Below are 18,278 nucleotides of genomic sequence, written 5' to 3'. Positions count from 1 at the left end.
CCGCTCCAGAGTAAGGTGAGCACGTCCCCCCTCAGCCACAGGAGAAGCACGAGGGTTCCTAATGCACTCGGGGGCTTGCGCTGGTTAACCCAGGGAGCCAGTGCAAACAAAGCAGTTTCTTCTTCGGTGTCATTTATTAATGCGGAGAAATTAGAGCTCGCCTGCCTTTGGATAAGCAATTAGGGATGAGGTAACAGGCTTTATTTGAGAGATAAGGCTGTCATGACGATCCTGGTAGCACAAAGAAATATGAGCATGAAACAGAAAAAAAGGCCAAGTGTGCACATGTATCCCTCTGCCTGTTCCCAAATCCAGCTGCCAAAGCTCGCTTTGGAGGAGGCCCCTGTGAAGCTGGGGAAAGCAGCACTATTTGTCCCAACAGAACTTGCTTAATAAAATTCATTTCTAGTAAGCTTTGGCTGACATCAGTGACTTACTGGATACAAACGAAAGTATTAATTCACCACTCAAATACAACAGTTGTATACTGCAAGGCTGCATGGAAAGAGTCTCGGCATGCCAAGGCACCAAGAATCAGGGTGAAGATTTTTCTGGAATTGTGTTTCCATTCATCTAGAACTCTCAGGGCTAACAGTACCCAGGGCATAAGGAGGTAATGTATTCAACTGCAAAAACAGTGCAAGGCTAATAAGCATGAAGGCCAAGGCGGCTCTCTAGAGGAAAAGGGAGGAAGGGCTTACAGTTCTCGGCGGATAAAGAAGGAACAGAATGTTAAGTCAGGACAGAAGAGTTGGCTGTACCGAAAACAACAGGAAAAAAAAAGTCTGCAAGTGTAACTGAAAGACAAAAAGGATCCCTGCCTAAAAAAATAAAGGAAAGGCACTGGTCAGGCTAGGTCCCCTCCTACAGCTAATCGACTTTACCCATCAAGAAAAAGAGGCATCACTTTCTCTCTGCCCAGATTCAACTTCAGATGCCTTATTGTAACGGTGGAAGGAGTCAATGAAAGCTGCATACATTACAAGACTATCATTCACAGCCCTGGACTTCCTTCTGCTTTCTCTTTTGGATTATTTGACTACAGTGAGGTGGAGAAGTCTACCTTAAACATTCAGTAGAGAAGCAAGAGGAAAAAATGTCCCCTATCCTATACAAGCAGAATAAAGGCAAAGTCTGCATTCATGCAAACTGAACTCATAATTAGCTTTTTCTTTTTTTATCTGCTGCCAGCGATGTGCCAGGCATTGTTTTCTTCAATCATCTCTTCGGAACTCCCTATAAACTGGTGTCTGGATTTGATGTGATTGGGATGAAGGGTGAGAAATTATCTCTGTTTTTTAGTTTTGTTGGTGCACAAAAGTCACACTTCTGGTGGCAGGTGCCTTCTCCCTTCTGCCTATTCAGTTGGCCAGTTCTCTCTTCTCCTCCTAGAAAATAACGCCTCTGCCTAGCACACTCCAGACTCTGCCACCATTTGTCCTGACACCTGTGATCTCTGGGATGCAGTACCACGTGGGGGTTAGAGCACAGATTCCAACTGGTCATCCCAGCTCTGCCATCTCACTAGCCATGAGACCAGGCTACACGCAACTGATTCTCGGCTTCCTCATCTGTGAAACAGATGTCAGCATACCTACTGTGTTATTCACAGGGCAGTTATAAGGATAAAATGAAATAATTCACGGAAAGGACTTGGCACAAGTACCCAAGGCTAAGCATGCAATCATCGATTGTTAAAGTTACTGTTTTCTTTCCTTGAACGATATATCCCAGGCCCCTTTTTTTTCCTTCAACAAGTATTTGTTGATTAGGTCCACATTCCACTCTGCCCCCACATAAGCTTGTTGTTTACACAGAAAGTTGTCTCCCCTTGTCACATGATAAGCAGATGACGGTCAACAACAGTGGAAAGGGAACAGTACGGCACAGGCTGTCATTCAGGGATCTGAACACTGAAAGTATCCACACAACAAGGTCTCTTCCAAAAAGGCTTTCAAAAAAGAATCATCAGGGATTCCCTGGTGGCTCAGTGGTAAGGAATCTGTCTGCCAACGCAGGAGACACGAGTTCAATCCCTGGTCCAGGAAGATCCCACCTGTCACAGAGCAACTAGGTCCATGCTCCACAATGAGAGAAGATAGCACACCACAGCTAGAGAGGAGCCCCACTCACAGCAACTAGAGAAAAGTCCGTGCAACAACAAAGATCCAGTACGACCAAAAATAAAATAAATTTTTTAAAAACAGAATCATCAATTCGAGACGGTTATACCACAGTAATAACTACAGAAGGATCTGCTCTACTGCACAGTGGATGAAAGTGAGGCGGCCAGCAGGGTGTGAACCACCAGTTGGGGATGTTAGGGCTCCCACACCAACAAACAATCAGAGACGTCACAGTGGTCTCACTGTTACACACAGTTGTGATGGCTCTTGATCACCTACAAGTTCTAGAGGGTAACAACTGCTTCGAAGCACTGAATTATAATTATGTAAACACCAATAGCACAAAGCCAACTTTTTTTTTTAAATCACTGTGCTCTGAGAATTATTATCTAAACTTCAAAATGATGGTCAATCCCAAACAGATCAAGTCCCAGACTCTTATGTAAACGAACTTCCCTGTTGCTACCACCGGCTGGGAATGGCAGGAAAAAGCATAAAAGAAACCAATATATTAAAGAGAGGTCCACATCCCCACACCTTAAGAAATATGTAGGCCCACAAGGCCAGGAGACCAAATGCTGCAGTTTCCTGTTGCACACTTGGAATCTCTCTGGCGAGACCTTCTCTCATTGGTTCTTGTAACAGAGGCTGTGATGGGTCACTCAGTTTCCCTGTCTGGGTCCACGACACTTATCCCCCCAGAGGCCCAGGATGCTGCCTGCCAGTGGCTCATAGCTGCGTCCCTTCCCAGGCACGCCCTGAGCAAACAAGCTGCCTCATTCCAGGTCACACTCCCTCTTCAAGGGCAGTGTGCAGCCAATGACCGCGCAATAGCGGAGTAAAGGCCTCAATATGGGACCCTCTCAGCAAGGCCAACCCAGGAAACCACCTGCACGCAAACCTCTATCTCAGAGTGTTTCATGGTTAATCCTACCTTTACTCGCAAGCAGCCCTGTATTCAACACATTTCCAAGGGTCTTATGCATAATCCCAGTGTCATTAAACTAGGTAACCTACTTCACTTTCCACTAAGGACGCAACAGAGAAGCAAGTTAGAGTGACATTATTATATCAAAAACCAAAAAAACTACAGAGGAGCTTCAAGGTTAAGTAAATCACTCATAAATTTCACTGTTATTACTAGTAACATATCACTTGTGAAACACCTTACAAAAGATTGAGAGTTATGAGCATGTTTGATCCCGTAGTTGAAAATGCAATCCTTTTACAGGTACAGCATGACTGGACAAGGAAATAGAGCCACATCCTGGACTGAAGCTGCAATCCAGTAACCACGTATAAATTATCCGAGGCAGCAGGAAGGTCCTAAGTGCTCTCATTTGGGACTTCCCACAGTTCATAAATGTAAGTAAAAATGATAATAATAATGCTACTAGTGTGTACAGAAATACCTTGTAACCTAAAAGGTGCCATCACAGACTTCTACCTAGACTATTTTGAAGCATGTGCCATTGTGCTCAGTCGCTTCAGTCATATTTGACTCTTTGCAGCTCCACTGCACCCCGCCAGGCTCCACTATCCATGAAATTTTCCAGGCAAGAATACTGGAGCAGGTTGCCATTTCCTACTTGACCCAAGGATCAAACCTGCGTCTCTTGTGTCTCCTGCACTGGTAGGCAGGTTCTTTAACACCAGCACCAGCATACCGCTACCCCAAAAGTTATTGGCCAAATTAACCAACTATATCTGTACTAACTTAAATATGGAAATGGACAAGTTGTCACTTCAGAAACTAAGATATCCTAAGAAGAAATCAGACAAAGGGTTTCCCTGACGGTCCAGTGGTGAAGAATCCGCCTTGCGATGCAAGTGACATGGGTTCAATCCCTGGTCAGGGAAGACTTCACATGCCATGAAGCGACTGTGTGCACCGCCAGTACTGACCCAGAGCTCTCGAGCCCAAGAGCCACAGCTACTGAACCCACACACTGCAAGCACTGAAGCCCACGCGCGGCAATGAGAAGCCTGCACACCGCAACGAAGCGGAGCCCCTGCCTGCTGCAACTAGAGAAAGCCTGCCCAAAGCAACAAAGACCCAGAACAGCCAAAAATAAAATAAGTAAATCTTAAAAAAAAGACACTTGAAATATTACAGGAAACTTTGTCATACTATAAAAGTGTTAGTATGATTACCAAGTTTAGAGAATAATTTAGAACAGCCAAATCTATGCTACAGAAGACCACTCGAAGACCAATAAATTTAAAGTATTAATATTAACATGTACATGCTTGATCCTGTTTGATTCTTTGCGACCCCACAGATTGTAGTCCGCCAGGCTCCTCTATCCATGGAATTTTTCAGGCAAGAACACTGGAGTGAGTTGCCCTTTTCTCCACCAGGGGATCCTCCCAACCAGGGATTGAACCCTGCATCTCCTGCATTGCAGGCAGATTCTTAACCCACTGAGCCATCAGGGAAGTCCCACAAAGTATTAGCATTTCTTCAAATTTAAAGAAAAACATCCTTTTGACAGCATACAATTTGGCTTTTAATTTTTTTTTTAATGATTCAGATACTGACTCGCTAACCACTACTGGTGACTGCTGTCCTGTACCAAACATCAGAATCATCTTTGGAGTTGTCTGGGTGTGTGTGTTTTAAACCAAAATCCCAGGGTCTCACTCAGACCTCCTGTCCCAAATTCTCAGGGGTGGGGCTCAGGCATCTACTCCTTAGGAATTCTCACACAAACCAAACGTTGAGAAACACAACCCTAACTTATCGACAGATATAAAAATCAATCCTTTCCCAATCAAGTCAAAAAAAAAAAAAAAGAAAGCCACCACAGAGAGGTTATGTTACTTTGTTAATTCAAAGTCAGTGAATACTTGATTTTCCCCAAGTCTACTGGACTTACTCCAATAAATGTTAAAAGAAATTGCAAACAGATCCATCCCCAGGGAGGCTGATTTGTACTCTCATGTACTAATGTAAGACTAATTCTGCAAATGGATTGGTTTTGTGCCTTACTGTTAGAAATTTAATCTGTCTTCTCTTGTTTAGTGGAAGAAGGGATAATCACTAACCGCCCAATCAGTAAAGAGTGAAGAAACGGACTTAAGGTTTGTTCCCAGCGTACATCTCTAGGGCAAACAACACGAAAGCTCTCTCTCTAGATGGCGTCTTAAGAAACTGAGACAAGAACCTCGAGTTTAGACAATAGATATGCAACATTTCTGCGAAATCTGCCCCTGAAAGGAGATTGCTTTCTACAGGAATTTATCTCAACTGTTCACATACTGCTGAAGAGTAGAGCAGACCCACACAATCTCCATCAGAAGGAGTGGATGAGTTCCAGTTTCATCTGCATTTTCTTTAAGAAAAATAAAATTGGTCGATTGCAGGGGGAAAGGTCTGAAATACTGTTGAGATAAACAGGTATTCGTTTACGTTCCTAAATGTGTCTCAAAACACATAATAACTATGTGATCTTTTCGCAAAGAAAAACACTATCTGAATTGAAGACCATGCCAACTGCTGGGGGGAGGGGAGGTACTATGAGCGGGTGTATAAAAAATGATGTCAACACTCAGAACTAAAATTTTTTATAGAGATATATCATTGTCACATAAAATGGGATAAAAACTGGAGTCTACAAAAAGCAATAAAGACAGTCCCCCAAGGTATTCCCAAGTTCATTAGGAAGCCCGCTATTTAGAACTTGGAAATCATCTCTGAAGCAACAATGCTATAAAGGGTGGTTGAACTCCCAAACAGTCCACAAAAGGCCAGTTTTTCATTTAACACTTAACATAATCCCTTGCGTGTCACTGTGAGAAGAAAGAAAAGGAATTCAGTGAATTTTGGCTGATCACATGCGTGGTGATGTAACTGAACTACAGTACACAGTGCACTGCGGATCCACTGCAGCATCTACCAGGCACACTGCGCTGCACACAGCACTCAACACCCATGGTGCTTTTTTTTAATGGGCTTGCCAACTTCAAAAGCCACTATCATTCACCACCTACCGGTATGATTCCCCCAGGCGCTGACAAGGGATGGACACAAAATGGTTTAGCCACTGGGATAGTGAGAGCTGGGGCAATCCCAGGAGGCTGGGCAGTGGGGGAAGCTAGAAGGCAGAAGAGGCTGGATCTCTGCTTTCAAAGCCCCCTTTTCATCTACAATGAGATGCAATTTCTCTCTCCAGGAGGAAGAGAAGTCAGGAGGAGAAGAGGGAGCCCCTTGTCAAAAGCTTCAGGTCCCAGAGGAGCCTGTGTGGGTATGGTTGGTTTGTAGAAGTTCCCTGTCAAGGGTCCCAAACTCTCCAAACACATTCATACCATCAAGACTAGCTATATAATTTGTGCAGCCCAGAGGAAAACAGAAGTGTAGGGCCCCTTGTTTAATATTAAGAATTTCAAGATGGTAACAAGAGGGCATTAAACTAAGCAGCGTATGCTGCTGAGCTTGGAGCCCTAGGTGACCACACAGGTCACACGGACCCATGAGGCCAGCTGGCCCTGGCCGCCACAGAACCTTTGCACTTGCCTTCCTTTGCCTAGAATGCCCTCTCTTGACTCTCTCCCCACTTCTGGAAGTGTGACCTTCCCAAGAAGGCTTTCTTAGATACACCAATCCCCAACACATACACACTCTTATCCCTTCTACCCGCTGTATTTTTCTCCAGAGCATCTACTACCCAACCATTATTTGTTCACTGTCCATCTCCCTCTTGCCCAAAATGTGGACTTTTATAAGAGCGATGATTTCTCTGTCTTGTTCACTGCTGTAGCCTCAGTGCCAAGAACACTGCCTGGTACCAAGAAGCCCTCTCTCTAGTGCACTCGTGTGCACGCCTGCTCAGTTGTGTCCAATTCTTTGCAACCCCATCAACTATAACCTGCCAGGCTCACCAAGAAGCTGCCTAATGAGTTATCTGAGGAGTGAATGAATGGAGCCCAGGCTGCTGCATGCAGCAGAACCTTCCAATGAACACATGCCCTGAGTTACAAATTGTTCTGGTGCACACACAGAGACCGTTTCAAAACAAGCCCAAGTAGACACGTGCTCATTCATAACAGGAAAAAATGAATGGCACTGACAAGAGAACATTCTAGTTTGGGTAAGGAAGAAGGCAGCGAACCCTGGGCTGGAGGAATCAGGAGAGTAAACAGAGGAACAAGCATCAAGTGAAGCCTTGAAAGGAAAGCAAAGGACAGAAAGGAAGGGAAGTCTCACCAGGTGGGCCAACAAATGAGTTCACATTTGACTTGGCTGCCTTCTCATTTTGTATTAGTGTTTCCCTACTTGTTTCTAAGTTTAACAAAAAGAGGAAAGTCATCAAACTGACCTTGCTGACAACACAGATGTAGGCTCTGACAAAATAAGTGACAAACTGAGCAATAAATACTGGCCAACAGTATTAAAATGTTTTATCAGGCCTGAAAACCCAAATCTTAACGCTCTGAATGGTCACCAGGGTTCCAACCACCACAGATCCTCCTTATGAGGTTGCTGTTGGAAGCAGCAGTCCCTGTTATTTCTACTCTACAAATGCAGGCGGGCCCACTACTAGACTCAGCACCATAGGTGGGCGTACAGGAGGACAACCGACCTGCCCTTCAGGGATTCCAATCCAAGGGCGGGGTGGATGCTGAAGCAAGAGGCTTACCAGGAATAACGCTTAGCAAAGAGGAGGTGAGATAGGATAATAAACTCTTCTGCAAAACCACTGATAATAACAGCTTTAACTTACTGGCTACTGACTGTAAGCCAGGCTTGGTGCTAACAATGTCCCATGCCTCCACACAAGATGATACTAGCATCGACCTCTTTTGCTAAGTAAGGTAGGACAACTGAAACTGCCCACGGTCAAACAGCTAGGCAGCAGCAGAGACCAAACGTGAACTCGAGTTTGCCCGATTCCAGAGGCTGGACTTGTAACCAGGGCCAACCTGATCCATTAATGTCACCATTTCAGTTTTTAAAAAAAGCAAGACTATAGGCTTCTGAGGTCTGCGACTGTGTCCATTCTGTTTACTGCTGATTCCCCAGAACCTAGCTGATCCATAAATACATGTTGGATGAACAGAAAAAACCTACATTCCTGCAAACACTTTGAGCTCTTACCCCCTTGAAGCAGTCATCTGTTGTTTCTGCCCAATATCCATTTCCTCTTTTCTGTTAGGAAATCATCCCATTCTTAGTCAACATGGGTTAGGTGAGGCTGACCCCACTCATCTGCAGGAGAAGACAGTGGATATGAGCCTGGCCAATTTGCATCAGTGACTGGTTTGAGGATGGACCAATGAGAATTAAAGTTCATCACTCTGGGAGCATAAAACATGCTCTTTTTCCCCGAGACGCTTAGCTGCTAGCATAGAAAACTGAACTGGCCGGCAGCCATTTTATCCCAAACTGGAGAGCACCTGTCTATGAATCAAGCCAACAAAAGGAAAGCAGGACCAAGAAATGAAGAGATTCCTATTAGGAAGGGAAAAAAAAAAAAAACTCTTGCTAACTATGAGGTAAAGGATGTTAACTAAACTTACCACAATCATTTTGCAATATATAGCTATGTCAAGTCATCATGCTGTATCCCTTAAGTTTATTGTCTTCTATGTCAATTATCCAAGTAATCCAACTCTATGCCCCAACCAGTAATGCTGAAGCTGAAATTGAACAGTTCCATGAAGACCTACAAGACCTTCTAGAAATAACGCCAAAAAAAAAAAATGTCCTCTTCATTATAGGGGACTGGAGTGCAGAAGTAGGAAGTCAAGAGATACCTGGAGTAACAGGCAAATTTGGCCTTGGAGTACAAAATGAAGCAGGGCAAAGGCTAACACAGTTCTGCCAAGAGAACGCACTGGTCATAGCAAACACCCTCTTCCAACAACACAAGAGAAGACTCTACATATGGACATCACCACATGGTCAAAACTGAAATCAGACTAACTATATTCTTTGCAGCCAAAGATGGAGAAACTCTACAGTCAGCAAAAACAAGACTGGGAGCTGACTGTGGCTCACATCATTAACTCCTTATTGCCAAATTCAGACTTAAACTGAAGAAAGTAGGGAAAACCACTAGATCATTCAGGTATGACCTAAATCAAACCCTTTACGATTATACAGTGGAAGTGACAAATAGATTCAAGGGGTTAGATCTGATAGAGTGCCTGAAGAACTATGGATGGAGGTTTGTGACATTATACAGAAGGCAGTGATCAAGACCATCGCCAAGAGAAAGAAATGCAAAATAGCAAAATAGTTGTCTGAGGAGGCCTTACAAATAGCTGAAAAAAGAAGAGAAGTGAAAGGCAAAGGAAAGATATACCCATTTGAATGCAGAATTCCAAAGAACAGCAAGGAGAGATAAGAAAGCCCTCCTCAGTGATCACTGCAAAGAAATAGAGGAGAACAACAGAATGGGAAAGACTGGAGATCTCTTCAAGAAAATTAGAGATACCAAGCGAACATTTCATGCAAAGATGGGCACAATAAAGGACAGAAATGGTAAGGACCTAACAGAAGCAGAAGATATTAAGAGGTGGCAAGAATACACAGAAGAACTATGCAAAAAAAGATCTGTAAGACCCAGAAAACCACGATGGTGTGATCACTCACCTAGAGCCAGACATTCTGGAATGTGAAGTCAAGTGGGCCTTAGGAAGCATCACTACAAACAAAGCTGGTGGAGGTGATGGAATTTCAGTTGAGCTATTTCAATCCTAAAAGATGATCCTGTTAAAGTGCTTCACTCCATATGCCAGCAAATTTGGAAAACTCAGCAGTGGCCACAGGACTGGAAAAGGTCAGTTTTCATTCCAACCCCAAAGAAAGGGAATGCCAGAGAATGCTCAAACTACCACACAATTGTACTCATCTCACACACTAGCAAAGTAATGCTCAAAATTCTCCAAGCAAGGCTTCAACAATACGTGAACCGTGAACTTCCAGATGCTCAAGCTGGCTTTAGGAAAGGCAGAGGAACCAGAGATCAAATTGCCAACATCTGCTGGATCACTGAAAAAGCAAGCGAGTTCCAAAAAAACATTTATTTCTGCTTTATTGACTATGCCAAAGCCTTTGACTGTGTGAATCACAACAAACTGTGGAAAATCCTGAAAGAGATGGGAATACCAGACCACCTGACATGCCTCCTGAGAAATCTGCATGCAGGTCAAGAAGCAACAGTTAGAACTAGACATGGAACAACAGTCTAGTTTCAAATCAGGAAAGGAGTACATCAAGGCTGTATATTCTCACCCTGCTTATTTAACTTATATGCAGAGTACATCATGTGAAATGCCAGACTGGACGAAGCTCAAACTGGAATCAAGATTGCCAGGAGAAACATAAATAACCTCAGATATACAGATGACACCACTCTTAGGGAAGAAAGCAAAGAACTAAAGAGCCTCTTGATTCAAGTGAAAGAGGACACTGAAAAAGTTGGCTTAAAACTCAACATTCAAAAAACGAAGATCATGGCATCCGGTCCCATCACTTTATGGCAAAAAGATGGGAAACAATGGAAACAGTGAAAGACTTTATTTTGGGGGGCTCCAAAATCACTGCAGATGGTGACTGAAGCCATGAAATTAAAAGATGCTTCCTCCCTGGAAGAAAAGCTATGACCAACCTAGACAGCATATTAAAAAGCAGAGGCATTACTTTGCCAAAAAAGGTCCATCTAGTTAAAGCTATGGTTTTTCCAGTGATCATGTATGGATGTGAGAGTAAGACTATAAAGAAAGATGAGCACCGAAGAATTGATGCTTTTGAACTGTGGTGTTGGAGAACTCTTAAGAGTCCCTTGGACTGCAAGGAGATCCAACCAGTCCATCCTAAAGGAAATCAGTCCTGATTATTCATTGGAAGGACTGATGCTGAAGCTGAAACTCCAATACTTTGGCCACCTAATGCAAAGAGTTGACTCACTGGAAAAGACCCTGATGCTGGGAGGGATTGGGGGCAGGAGAAGGGGACGACAGAGGATGAGATGGCTGGATGGCATCACCAACTCTACAGACATGAATTTGAACAAGCTCCGGAGTGGGTGATAGACAGGGAAGCCTGGCGTGCTGCAGTCCATGGGGTTGCAAAGAGTCGGACATGACTGACAGACTAAACTGATGTCAATTATAGATCAGTAAAACTGGGGTAGGGGAGGATAAAAACAGAGAGATGGAAAGATTTCTAGTTACATTATAAAAGCACCCAGAACAAGAACCACCACCTGAAATGAGTCTCAATTATGTGAATCAACAGATTCCAGTTTGGTTTTTTAAACCAATTTAAGTTGGGTGCTGATTGCTTGCTGCCCAGAGTCCTGATACACCACCTAAAGAGAAGTCAGACTGAGCAACTGGATTTCATGACCACCACAGTGAAGAACATAGCAATATGCTTGTGATTATACTCATGCAGCTCTACTACCTATGGGAACCGTGAGTTTATTGAAAAGGGGGAAAAGGACAAAAAAGGCAATGCCTCCAAAATTCTATCCAGGGCCATATCATTTCTTTCACTAATTCAACCGTATACCAAGACAATTTAGGTGTCCCTAACTCACCACCTAAAGCAGTCTCTAAGCACTGTATCAAAAGCTTCATAAGAGAAGGCTCAAGAGCAATCATTTCCAAGTTTTCATTTCAGCTGGGCTTGTCCATCAAAGGTCTGGCCTGTACCCGACTGTGTAACACTACAACACTACCCCATCAAGAGGCAATTTCACTCCTGACTGCTAACTTACTAGATGTTCTTGCTTCAGTGTTGATACTGAAGACTGAAGTGAAAGAGACTGCACCAAAAATAAAAGACCTGACAGTGTAACAGAGTACCAAAGATGGGGAGAGGAGGGGAGAGGGGGTGTTTGGAGGTGGTACTTTTTATTTCCTTTTCAGGTCAAATGGATGAGAGTGTCATGAGGTTTTTTTTTGGGGGGGGGGGGGGCGGGGCATACCAAATAGAACTCAATCTTCCTTTTCAGGAGCCACCCACAGATCCCAAACTCATGGCCCAAGGCAGATCTAGCCCACAGAGAAGTGTTATGGAGAACTAGAGGAGGGAAGAGTTCTTGTGGCAGATGGTTGTATTAACTAGTCCCGACTTCAACATGATTCTCTGTACTCAAGCATTTGTGTAGCTCCAATTCTGGGTGTGGCCATATGAATTGCTCTGGTCAATGAGACAATAAACACACAGACTTCAAAAGCACTTGTGGGTTAGGACTTGCCCTCCTGCCACTCTCGTAACTCTGATAAGGTCCACCCAGGGCTAACCTGCTAGATGATGAGACACACACACACACACACACACAGCCAGAGCTGTTTCCATGACAGGAGGTAACCTCAGACAGGTACATGAGCCCACCCATGCCCAGCCCAAACTGCCACCCTGAAAGACACTGAGCTAAATAAATTCTTGTTGTCTTAAGCCAAAATTTTGGGGGTTTTTTTTGTAGCAAAAAATCTTTGATAAGAGTTGGACTTCCCTGGTGGTCCAAGTGGTTAAGAATCCACCTGCGGCTGCAGGGGACACAGGTTGGATTGGGAAGACCCCACATGCTGTGGGGCAACTAAGCCTGTGCACCGTAACTACTGAGCCTGTGTGCAGCAACTACTCAAGCTTGTGCGCCTAGAGACTGTGCCGCAACAAGAGGATACCACAAGGAGGCCCACCCACCACAACGAAGAGTGGCCTCCACTCACTGCAGTCAGAGGGAGCTCACGCACAACAGCAAAGACCCAACAGAGTCAGAGTAAACAAATAAAATTATTTTAAAAATGAAAAAGAAACTGGTAAGAGTCCACATAAAAACACAAATCACAATTTGGGGCAGAGGAAAAAACCTAAAGACTCTACAACACCAGGACCACATTCTTACATGGCAACAACCAGCTAATCTGGGTCAAGACTCCCACGTTTAGCCCAGCCATAGCATGCTGCTGCTGCTAAGTTGCTTCAGTCATGTCCGACTCTGTGCGACCCCATAGACGGCAGCCCACAAGGCTCCCCCGTCCCTGGGATCCTCCAGGCAAGAACACTGGAGTGGGTTGCCATTTCCTTCTCCACAGCCATAGCATACATTCCCCAATTTGTCACTATCACCTCATCCATATTAGGGTCAAGTTCATTGCCACATGTCATCTCAGTTGGGTGGGAGTATATTGATGGCAAAGAAAAAAGTGAAACACCATATTCCACATATTCCAGTTACTATGAAAAGTGAAAAAGTTAGTACAATTACTTTGGAAAACAGTCAATATCTACTAAGGGTGAACATATGCCTACTGTAACCCAGCCATTCTACTCCTAAGCAGATACCCAACAAACCTGTTCATATGTTCCAGAAGATCTACAAAATGTTCGTAGCAGCACTTTTCCAGATAGCTCGAAACTGGTGATTAACAAACTAGTTATCAGTAATGCCCATCAACAGTAGAATTAGTAACATATGGCATATTCCTAGGGATAAATCTCATGCATAATGCACAAGAACCCAGACACAAAAGTGCATGCTATATGATTCTACTGATACAATTTAAAAAATCAGATAAAATTTAAGGTGTTAGAAGTCAGGTGAGAGGTTACCCTTGGGTGGAATGGCACAAAGTTCTGAAAAGCTGGTAATGCTGTTCTGTAACCTGGACGCTATTTACATGGCTATATACACTCTTGGAAACACATTAAGATGTACATTTATGGTTTATACAATTCAATACAGAGGTTGTTTTTTTAAAAAATGGGGAAACAAGACCAAGAGGAGGGCTGTGCATCAAGACAAATGGTTAGGTATTTTTCTTTAGTGATATCATGAAGACAATTTCTACACCGTTATGATGTTTACTATTTAATGTGACAAAAAGAATGGTAGTCGTTATGAAACAAATTATTACAAAAGTATGGCTGGAATCTGCGCTCAACATAAACACTTGATGAACTAGGAAAAAAGGATCAAATGAGTAACAGCCTACTTCACTCATTCGCATTCCTGCCTGCCCTCTGTGGGCTCTGGGACTTACAACCCCTGAAATACAAATCCAGATCTTTTTTATAAAAGCTGCAAGCAGTTTTCTGACTGAAGATACTGGGTTGGTCCCTTAAGTCAATTACTTTCCTAAACCTCATTTGCCAAATGGGTCTAATGCTAGCCACTGGAAAGGGTCACTGGGAGAAGTGGAAATCACATTTCTAAACCCTGACAATACCAAGGAGACAACAAGTAAGCACACAATGATTTTATTAGTTTATTTTTATTTATAGCCGTGTTACCGATGATTGCTAAGTACAGAAAACAAAAGAAAACCACTAGCGATGCCCCAAAGGTTGGATGCTGCTGATGGTAGTGTAGAGACTGAGATTCTAAAGTTCCTTGGATCCTCCAGAAGGCAGGCTGCTTCCATTTTTAGGATACTTAAGTGAGGGCTCCTCTGTTTTTGGAATGGACGCCTCAGGAGTGTTAAGTCTGGAAAACCTCGAGCGAGCATCAGGACCCCAAACCAAGAGGTGGTAAAGCTGAGAACAATATCTCAAACTCACCTGATTATTCCAATCACCAGGTTTCTGGGCCCCCTCCTCTGGAAACTGATGCAACAAGTCAAGTTTAAGGAACTCCTAGCTAGTGAAATTTAAAGTCCAACAGATCTGGACCCAAATTCAATCCAAAGAACTTGTCAGATGGGTAATCCTGAGCAAGTTACGGAAAACCTGCATTTCCTCATTTGTAAAAGGAGACCAACAATACCTACCTCCCAGGATTGTTGTGACTCCTAAAGACAATGCCATATTCAGTAGGGAGGATTACTGGTCCTAATAATCCCCATTCCTGTTTCTCTTCACCCCCCATGTACTGGTGTTGCCTTTGCCTACATGTCTGTGAGAATAACTTCTGTATAAATCCGGCCTGGCCTGGGCAACCTATCAGGTGATAAGCCACCTCACCAAGGCATTAAAATTTTTACATCTGTCAGACTTCAGTGGTCAAACACTTCTTACAGAAGCAGGCATGATGCCAGTATGAATTTTCACACACATACGAATTGACATGTTAAATGAGAATGTTTAACACATAGACCAAAAAAAAAAAAAAAATACGTCATCTCTAACTTTAGAGACAGGCAGAGCACAGAACCAGAAACTTCGTGAAAACTTACAGCTACTAATGTTATTTGAATATAACTATATATTATGTTGAGTAATCCATTTCTTCTAGAAACAGCTTGGCAATTACATAATTACTTCCAACTGGGAAACCACAGATACTGCCTTTGAGCCCAATTTAAATGAAGCCATTGAACCCGCTGCCTTACCCCAACTCTTAACCATGATTGTGTTTCTGGTGATCTTGATTGTGCCAATCTCCTGAAAAGGATTAAAAAAAAAAAAAGTACCCGGCTTTCTCCAGATTCTGGAAGATATTTATGTCCCATAAAATGGTCACTATCGGTAGCATGAAAGTTCTATCAAAATATTCTTTTTGTGTATTTTAATTGAAGTAACACATGCACAGTCAGAAAACACCTGAATTGTCCAAACACTATATAGAGAAAAGTTAAAATTCCTTCCTATCCGCATGGTGGGTTTGCCTCCCCCAAGTTTAGGAGCCCTTCCAGACCAGGATTTCTTCGATCTGGTACTTAAATTTTGGACCAGGTAATTTTTTGTGGGTGCTGTCCTGTGCGTTGTAGAATGTTTATCAGCACCCCTGGCCTCTACCCACGAGATACTTGCAGCTTACCAGCCACCCCACACTGCCCCGCCCCAGCTGTGGCATCCAAAAATGTCTCCAGACACTACCAAAACGGGAGACAAAATCGCCCCCCCGTTCGGAACCACACTTTCCAAAGATACTCAATGCATCCACAAACGTAGGGTTGGGTTGTTGTTTAGTCGCTAAGTCCTGTCCTACTCTTGGCGACCCCGTGGACTGTAAACCGCCAGACTCACCTCTATTCATTTCCCCACCCCCACCCCCACCGGTGGCACAGTCACTTTCCAACTCATCAGGCGGTCTGTATCGGGGCGGGGGCAGCCCATGCCTCGGCGGGAGGCGACAGCCACTCACCAGGTCCCGTATGAGCTGGTCCACCAGCTGCTCTCCGCCCCCGGCAGCGTCGCGGGCCGGAGGGGAGCGGGAACGGCTCGCCGCCTCCTGCCTCTCGGCCCGGGTCGCCCGCGCCGCCGGAGGCCGCCCCGCGCCCTCCAGAAGACCCTGGGCCAGCGCCAGGTACCCCGAGGCCTGCTGCTCGCCGCGCCCGGACACCACCTCGGGCCGCCGCGGCCGCCGTTCGGCAGCCTCGGGCCGCCGCCGCTTCCTCAGCGCCTGGGCCTGAGCCAGCTCCTCCTGCCAGCGCCGGCGGAACTCATCCAGACTGTGGTCGTCCATCGCCGCCGCTCCCCGCTTGCCTCGGCCCACCGGGTGCCACGGGACGGTGCCTCCGCGGGAAGGTCCCTGCGCGGGAAGTGTCCGCCGCCGCCGGAAACCGCCGCTTCCCCGGCTCTCCGGTTCCGGGTGGGCGGCCCCGCCCCCGGGCGACCCCTCGGGCTGTGCAGGGCTGGTGAGGCTTGCGGCGGAGCTCAGGGTCGGGGTCTGTGCCCCTGCCCCCAGCTTCTCAGCTTCCCCGTTTGTGGCTTTTGCCAAGTGCACACTGCGGCAAGCCGTTTGTTTTTGTTTTTTCAAACGTGCATTGAGCAACTATTGTATGCCAGGCGCTGAGAATTCAACATTTAAATCTGCAGCAACAAAAATAATTCCTTCCCTCTTGGGGTTTGGATTTAAGTAAGGGGGTGGGGGGAGGAAGAGACGTTCGACAAATAAATATGAACGTCTGATCCGTGGGAGGTGTTATGAAGAAGCTGCTGCTGCTGCTAAGTCGCTTCAGTCGTGTCCGACTCTGTGCGACCCCATAGACGGCAGCCCACCAGGCTCCCCTGTCCCTGGGATTCTCCAGGCAAGAATACTGGAGTGGGTTGCCATTTCCTTCTCCAATGCATGAAAGTGAAGAAGCTACAGCAAGGTAATAAAATAAGGCGAAGGACGGGGATGGGAGGATTACCTTTAGAAGGATGATCCCGAGAATGGACCGTCTGACATGGCATGTGAACTAAAAGCTAGATGAGAAGAGAAACCAACTATGGGATGATCAGATCTCAGAAAAGATCTTTCTAGAAGGAACTACAAGTGAGAGGGCTGTGAGACTGGAAAGAAAAAAAGACAATCACATACCAACTTCCAATGGCTTTGTATCAATTGTTACTACAAGGAATTTTTCTCCCCACCTGGACTTGATTAACTCCTCCACAGCTTTTCATGTCTCAGCTCCTCTCCCAGCTCATCTCCCAAACCCTGCCCACACAAATCAGATCTCCCTGTTATTCATTCTTATAGCATCCCATACTTACAGCACGGAACACAATTTGTAATCTTTTATTTGTGTAATGGCTTACTAACATTTCCCTTCCCTACTGGACTGTCAATTCTTAGCTTGGAGGTCAGTGATAAGTAGGAGCTCAATAAATATTTACTTAGTAACAACCCTTAAAGTGAGAACTAATGTCTCCACTGTATTGACAAACAGCCACAAATCACACAGCTGGTAATTTGCAGACCCAGGATTCTAATCCTCTTTCTTACTCCATGTGCTTAGTGGCTCAGTCATGTCTGACTCTTTGCGACCCCATGGACTGAAGCCCGCCAGGCTCCTCTGTCCATGGGGATTCTCCAGGCAAGAATATTGGAGTGGGTTGCCATGCTCTCCTCAAGGGCATCTTCCCAACCCAGGGATGGAACCCAGGTCTACCACATTGCGGGCAGATTCTTTATCGTCTGAGCCACCAGGGAAGCCCAAGAATACTGGAGTAGGTAACCTGTCCCTTCTTCAGGGGAACTGAGCAACCTAGGGATTGAACCAGGGTCTCCTGCATTGCAGGCGGATTCTTTACCAGCTGAGCTACCAGTGAAGCCCTCTTACTCCATACCTGACCTGCTAATTGTCAAAATCATAGAGTCCACACATCTGAAACAGCTAGGAACCATTTGACTGCACCTGGGGTTACCATGTGTATGTGTATATATGTTTTCAAATTCAGTGATATCATCAGCACAGTTATTGACAGCCTGGGTGCCAGAGTTAGATCTAGATGGGAATTCCAGCACCTTCATTTACTCACATCCT

At 44.9% G+C, this 18,278-nt stretch overlaps 1 protein-coding gene across 1 annotated transcript in view; it reads right to left on the bottom strand.

Annotated features, from left to right (window-relative positions):
• The window catches only part of FBXW8 (F-box and WD repeat domain containing 8), a 113,905-nt gene extending 97,334 nt beyond the window's left edge, over positions 1 to 16,571 (bottom strand). The window contains exon 1 of the mRNA XM_045163070.1: positions 16,169 to 16,571. Coding sequence (XP_045019005.1) covers positions 16,169 to 16,489 — 321 coding nt within the window. The 5' untranslated portion in view covers positions 16,490 to 16,571. The remainder of the gene's footprint in view (positions 1 to 16,168) is intronic.
• Positions 16,572 to 18,278: the final 1,707 nt, after the last annotated feature.

Source organism: Bubalus bubalis, chromosome 17 (genome assembly GCF_019923935.1).
Source record: "Bubalus bubalis isolate 160015118507 breed Murrah chromosome 17, NDDB_SH_1, whole genome shotgun sequence".
Lineage (NCBI taxonomy): Eukaryota > Metazoa > Chordata > Mammalia > Artiodactyla > Bovidae > Bubalus > Bubalus bubalis.
The sequence above is the reverse complement of the archived record's forward strand: the minus strand, read 5'-3'. Positions and strand labels throughout refer to the sequence as shown.